At 17.9% G+C, this 7,245-nt stretch overlaps 3 protein-coding genes across 3 annotated transcripts; all 3 read right to left on the bottom strand.

Moving 5' to 3' along the window:
• Positions 1 to 349: 349 nt before the first annotated feature.
• Positions 350 to 2,884, bottom strand: PGSY75_0817100 (putative GTPase; the record flags this gene model as incomplete). The annotated part of the gene is made up of 1 exon (XM_018785298.1): positions 350 to 2,884. The coding sequence occupies one exon, from the start codon at positions 2,882 to 2,884 to the stop codon at positions 350 to 352; it is 2,535 nt and encodes an 844-aa protein (XP_018642265.1).
• Positions 2,885 to 3,433: 549 nt separating this feature from the next.
• PGSY75_0817000 (putative ubiquitin-activating enzyme) lies at positions 3,434 to 4,603 on the bottom strand (the record flags this gene model as incomplete). The annotated part of the gene is made up of 1 exon (XM_018785297.1): positions 3,434 to 4,603. The coding sequence occupies one exon, from the start codon at positions 4,601 to 4,603 to the stop codon at positions 3,434 to 3,436; it is 1,170 nt and encodes a 389-aa protein (XP_018642264.1).
• A 726-nt stretch (positions 4,604 to 5,329) lies between these two features.
• On the bottom strand, positions 5,330 to 6,151 carry PGSY75_0816900 (adenylate kinase 2; the record flags this gene model as incomplete). The annotated part of the gene is made up of 1 exon (XM_018785296.1): positions 5,330 to 6,151. The coding sequence occupies one exon, from the start codon at positions 6,149 to 6,151 to the stop codon at positions 5,330 to 5,332; it is 822 nt and encodes a 273-aa protein (XP_018642263.1).
• Between the last annotated feature and the right edge of the window lie 1,094 nt (positions 6,152 to 7,245).

Raw genomic sequence — 7,245 nt, 5'->3', positions numbered from 1 at the left:
AGACAAAAAAAAAAAAAAAAAAAAAAAAAAAAAAAAAAAAAAAAAAAAAAAAAAAAAAAAAAAAAAAAAAAAAAAAAAAAAATATTTTTTTTTTTTTTTTTTTTTTTTTTTTGGGATTGTAAAAAGAAAAAAGTCTCTAATATTTTAAGAGTCATTTTAATTTTTTATAATCATTTAGTTTTTTACTTATCCAAAAAAATAAATTTGTTTATATTTTTATATATTTCATTATTTATTTATTATTTATTATTTTTTTTGTTGTTTATTTAGCTCTATATTTCAATTAATAAATATATGTATATGTTTATTATTATTTTATTATTTTTTTTTTTATATACCCCCCTTTTAATTACTTTCCTATACAAAAACTATCCAAAATTTTATTTAATATTTGCTCATTTTTAATTGTACCTATAATACTATTTAAAGAATTGACAGCTAGTTTAATTTCTTCAGATATTATATCAAAGGTCATATTATGTATATTTTTTTCTATAAAGAATAAATGGTTTATAGCTTTTTTTAAATATAATTTATGTCTTTCAAATGGTAAGAACATTATATTGTTTCCTTCTGAAATTTTTTGATCAAATATTTTTCTTTCCTTAATCATTTTATCATTTAAATATTTTAGTAATGTGTCAATATTATATCCATTTTTGGATGATATAAAAAAGATTTTTTTGCTACAACGTTTTAATATGTGTGGACTTAAATTGGCTAGTAAATATTTTTTTATTTTTTTTTTTATTTTTGAGAATTCACATGTACTTACCAAATCACATTTATTTACACAAAAAATGAAATAAGGAATCTTCATTTTTTTTTTCATTATTTTTTTCATTTTTTTTTTCATTATTTTTTTCATTATTTTTTTCATTATTTTTTTTTTCATTATTTTCGTTTTATTTTGTATCCCTGTGATGTTTTTTTTTTCCTTTACTTTAAAATGATGATTCAAAATTGTTATTATATTTATCAGTTCCTTCTTGTAGTTTTTAATATTTAATAATACAAATGCAGATATGCAATTATTTTTTAAAAAGGATAGTGTTTTTTTAATACCCATAGATTCAAGTGTTTTATGGATATTTTTTTTCCTTTTTTTTTCATTAGCATATTTTATCTTTTCACTTTTTATAACTCCGGCTGAGTCACATAAATTATAAGAGTTATTAAAAATTTGAATATTTTTTTGTATTATATCTATAGTTGATCCTTTAATATTTGTTACTATAGATATATCATTATTACATATATTATTCATTAGTGTGCTTTTTCCAGAATTTACATTTCCAAATAATAAAATATCAGAAGAATTAGATATATCTTCTACATTACTTTTTTTTAAAATATAATTAATATGATTAATACCTTCTCTTATTTTTTTTAAAAGCATATTTTGTATTTCTTCTTTTTCTTTTTGTGATGTTATATGTTCTTCTTCAAAATCTATTTTTAATTCAGTATATACTAATAATTCTTTTAATAAGTTTTTTAATTTTAAATAAATATTTTTTGCATATCCATTCATATAATTCAATGCAATTTGTTTTTGTACTTTTTGTTTGCAGAATAATAATTCTTTTAATCCTTCAATTTGTAACAAACTCATTTTGTTATTATCAAATGCTCTTCTAGTAAATTCCCCTTTATAGCTTTCTCTTATTTTTATAAAGTTATTATGACACTCATTAATTTTTTCATAAAATATATGATCGTTTATAATATTATTATTATTATCACCACCATTTCTATCATATATTATACTATTATTATTATTATATATATTATTTTGTCTTTCTTCAATTAATATTTTATAAAATAATTCATTCATATTATTTATAGCACTCATTATTTCTTTTACGATCAACATATTTCCATGACAATAAATTTCTATCAATTCTTCACCTGTATATGAATTAGGTTCTTTAAAATAACTATACATAATTATATCAATCATATCATTATTTTTATCATATAATTTTCCTATATATAATTTTCTTGCTTCCATATTTTTTCTCATATGTATTATATCACATAAATTATAATCACCTTGTTTTTTTTTTTCCCCTAGTTCATTTGATGATTGGCATACATCATTTGTGATTCCTTTTAAGTTACCTATATCATTAATATTATTTTTTTTTAAATATTGTCTTTCTCGATCTTTATTACAAGTAATATTATTATAAGTGACATTATTAATATTATTACTATTATTATTATTAATATTATTACTATTATTATTACTATTATTATTACTATTACTATTGTTGTTGTTATTATCTTTTCCATTGTGTAACAATATTTCCAATATCATTTTACTCAACGGACCAGATATTCTTATCACACTTATAGCACTTCTCACGTTACCCGAACTAAGGGCATATATCGTTTCTTTATTACTCATAATTTTTAAAAGATATTCTTTTTTTATTTCATCATAATTTGTAAAAGTATTAATCATATTGTTCTTCGATTCATTGTAATGAGTTGGTATATTATCACTATATATATATTTTTTTTTTTCATTGGATGCAAAATTATTGTTCATATGAAAATTATTAATTGTATTTATATCCATATTTTTATTACTACATTCTTTATTTTCTTCATTCTTATCAATAAATGATTCTTCCTCCATATTTAAACTGAAATTCCTTTTCTTCATCTCCAATATTTTTCTTCCATGCCCTATTTTACTCCTTATTAGATACATTTTTTTTCTACATTTCATAATATTCAACGGAATAAAAAAAGGAAAACGTTTCGGTTTATTTCTCTTATTTTCTTTAAACGCCTCAACGAAAATAATAAATAAGAAAAGTATCACGGTAATGCATTTTAACAAAACGAAATGAACAAAAGGTTTCTTTATCATCAAGTTTTTTAATAATATATATTAAAAGGATAAAACAAAAAAGAAAAATACATATACATAAATATATATAAATAAATACATATATTTTTATATATATATTAATGTAAATTTGTCATTGTTCCCTTTTTTCGTTTTTAATTTCAACTAGCCATTTTGATTTTTTTTTTTTTTTTTTTTTTTTTTTTTCTGTGTAGGAAAATTATGACCCGTTCATAAATTTTGAAATATATAGTTTAAACAAAAAAAATAAAAAATAAAATAAATAAAATAAAAAATAATACATTTTATAATGTAGAACAATTAACAAATGTTGATTTAAAAAAATTACTTTTATTTTATATATTTTTTTAATTAAATATTTTATATGGAATATAATAATTAAGATAGGTATATAAAATTGTACAAAAAAATAAAAATAAATATATATATAAATATATACATAAATTTATATATATATATATATATATATATATATATATATTTATGTGGGTACCTCCTTATAGTGATATAGTTTCAAAATAAACAAATAGGATATATACATATACACATTCATAACAAATTAAAAAATAGTATATAATTATTTTTATCAGTTTGAATATTTAAATATCCATTTTCTTTTATTTGTCCCATATGTATTAATTGAGAAAGTGTCAATTGTAAGTTGTGATTATACATATTGCTAAGACATTTTGATGATATATATAAAATAGAAGTATCTGATGAAATGTTAATTTTTTCACATAGATATGTTTTCTTTATAAGTTCAAGTAAATCATTTAATGTATTATTTTTATTTAATGTGAGATTTATTTTTTTTTTATTACAAATAACACATTGTGGATTTTTATAAATGTGATAGTAATATGTATATATACCATTATCTCCTACATATAAAATATCACTATATGAGAAATTTTCATTTTTATATAAAACTAATTTATACAAAATATTTATTATTAATGAAGAAATTATCATTAATGTACTTATAGTAGTAGGAATTGTATTTGTAATAACTTGTTCTGTTAATTTGTATGTTACATTTTCTATATGAAAATATTGAGCTCTTTTTTTGGCTTCTTCATATATCCATTGTATATGTTGTATATTATTTATATTTAATTCTTCATGTTTCTCTTTTTTAAAAGAAACATTCAATACATATAAAATACATTCTTCAGGTGTTTTAGGTTTATTAATTATAGAACACATAGGATATGTATTAGTTGTATAATTTTCTATACTACATTGTATACAAGCATAATTTTGGTTTCTATTAATAATTTTTACATTCCCTTTAAAACCTTCTATTCCTCCATCAATATATATAATGTCATTCCTTAAATTATATATTATACTGTTTAAATATATGCGACTCTTTATATTATCTAAGCAACCAATAATATAATCAAAATCTTCAAAAAATGAAGTATCAAATTCTTCGATATGATTTTTATAACTTCTTATACAAATATTCTCATTTATATACGTCTCCTTTATTTTATAACTTATAACATCCACTTTATATTTGCCTATATCTTCATAGCTAAAAAATAATTGTCTTTGTAAATTACTAACTTCAACTATATCATAATCTACAATAGATATGTTTTTGACATCTAAAAAAATTAAATTCTTTATTACTTCATTACCTAATCCTCCACATCCTACCACCAAGATATTTAATCTTTCAAACGATTCTAAGGATTTTAACTTGTCCATTTTAATTTATATTTTTAATTCATAATAGCATGGTCACATAAATAGAAATAATATTATAAAGAAATAACTGTTTAAAAAAAAAAAAAAAAAAAAAAAAAAAATTGGTAAATGTTATTATAATGTGTACCATATGAAGTATGTTTAAAATAAAGAAATATATATAAATATAAATATATATATATATATATATATATATATGTGTGTATATATAAACAGGGTCTCCTTTTTGAAAAAAAAAAAAAAAAAAAATTTATTACATATGATTTATATATAATATATATATTTTTAGTTATTCATTTATGACAAATTTAATATATCATACAGCATATACTTCTCATCACTCCATTTTATTAACAACAAATAATATATATATATATATATTTATTTATTTATTTATATATGTGTGTTTTATTTTATTTTTTATTTCTATCCCTCAAACATTGATACCATAAAGGAAGTTTTCTTACCTGTACACTTTCATCCAAAAGCCCTTTCTTTTTTTTTTTTTTTTTACATAAAAAAAAATATAAATATAAATATAAATAAAATAAAATAAAAATAAGAACAAAAATAATTTTACTAATAAAAATATATATAATATATATTTATATATATTTATATTTATTTATTTCAGGTCAAAAAAAAAAAAAAAAAATTTTTTTAAATAATTTATATATATATATATATATATATATATTTTTATATATATATATATTTTTTTTTTTTTTAATTGGGGTTGTTATCTATTATGAGGCATATTTGATCAAATATGTCATTTATCGATTTTTCTCCATCAACATTTTTATAAATATTTTTAAATAGCGAATTAATTTTTTCTTCACTTTCTATATATAATTGAAACCTTTTATTGAATACGTGTTCTTCATCATCTTCTCTTTTTATTAATCTTTCTAAAATATCATTACTTATATTATTATATATTTGATTGTCTAAGATTAGTTGTTGTTCTTCTTCGTCTGATAATTTTTGTCCTTCTCTTTTTTTTTTAATGAGTTGAATAATATTTTCATTATAACTTATATTTGTAATTGGATCGATAATTCTATTATTTATTCTTCTCCATAGAGTATCTTTTTCTACTTGTATATTTATAAAATTTGTTATATTTATATTGTTTTGTTTAATTAATAAAGCTTGTTCATAATTTCTAGGAAAACCATTTATTATAATACCATTATATTTATCATCATTTATATATTTATTCAACTTTTTAAGAAATATATGTATAACAATTTTATCATTTACTAAAGATCCATCTTTCATACACTTTTGTATTTCATGAAAATAATTTTCTTCTTCATTTGATACATTTTCTTTATTATATTCTTCTTGGTATTCTTTTAATAACTCACTGATACAAATTATTTTATAATCGTATTTTTTTTCTATTAATCTGCATTGTGTATCTTTTCCTGACCCACATGCTCCATTTAAAATATATATATATTTTTTTTTTTTTTTGATTTTGTTCTCTTCATCTGATGATATAGTTGATACTTTATTTTTTCTGCTATAACATGATCCCATATGTCTCCCCTTCTTTTTTTTTTTGTCAATAAAATAAAATATATTATAATATATTGTAATATTATTTACAAATATGTATTATATATATATATATATATATTTAATTTTTTTTATGTTTTAATTAATTACAATTTGAATAATCTTATAAGGTACTTAAATATTTTCATTGTCTCTCTATATATATAATGTAGTATTATATTATTTTTCCTTTTTTTTTTTTTTTTTTTTTTTTTTTTTTGTGCTTTAGAAAAAATAAAAAAAATTGTTCCCTCTTTTTATTCACACACACTTTTATATAAAATGAAGAAATATCCACATTAGGAGAACACACAGCTAACTGTTTCAATTCATTTTCATATATAAAATACTTATAAAGATTGTTTATATATAAGAATATTTTAAATACCGTTGAGGGTGATATAGACATTATGTATAAGGCTAATTATAATTATATGTAATCTATTCATAATATTGTAGTCATATTTTAATTGTTTTAAAATATCTACAAAATTGATAAGGAATATATATAAAAAATATGAACACAAATGTTAGACATATATTAATTAAGGTCATTTAAAAAAGTTGTATCCTTATAATCTCTATTTTGAAAGACATATAAAATGAAATGAATCAAAAATAAAATATATATATATATATATATATATATATATATTTTTTTATTTTTATTTTTATAAAACCTATACAAATGAATAAAATTTTTTTACTCCCTTCATCGCTTTTTAGTCTAAATGATTATATATTTCATGAGCATTTATTTGATCTTGTAATTATTTTATTGAGCTCTCAATCATAATTTTTTTTTTTTTTTTTTTTTGTTATATGTATACACATAAATATCTATATCGCACATTAAAACAGACAAAAGGGTACAACATACAAAAAAAAAAAATAAAATAAAATAAAACATAATATAATATAAAAAAATATGATAAAATTTAACAATTATACAATATATATTTATATGTTAAGTAAAATTTTATATATATATATATTTTTTCATTTGTATATTTTATATAATATAATTTTTTGTTATTTTATTTTTTGTTTAATTTTGTTCATATACATATCTGTTG

Source organism: Plasmodium gaboni, chromosome 8 (genome assembly GCF_001602025.1).
Source record: "Plasmodium gaboni strain SY75 chromosome 8, whole genome shotgun sequence".
In the NCBI taxonomy this organism is placed as follows: Eukaryota; Apicomplexa; class Aconoidasida; order Haemosporida; family Plasmodiidae; genus Plasmodium; species Plasmodium gaboni.
The sequence above is the reverse complement of the archived record's forward strand: the minus strand, read 5'-3'. Positions and strand labels throughout refer to the sequence as shown.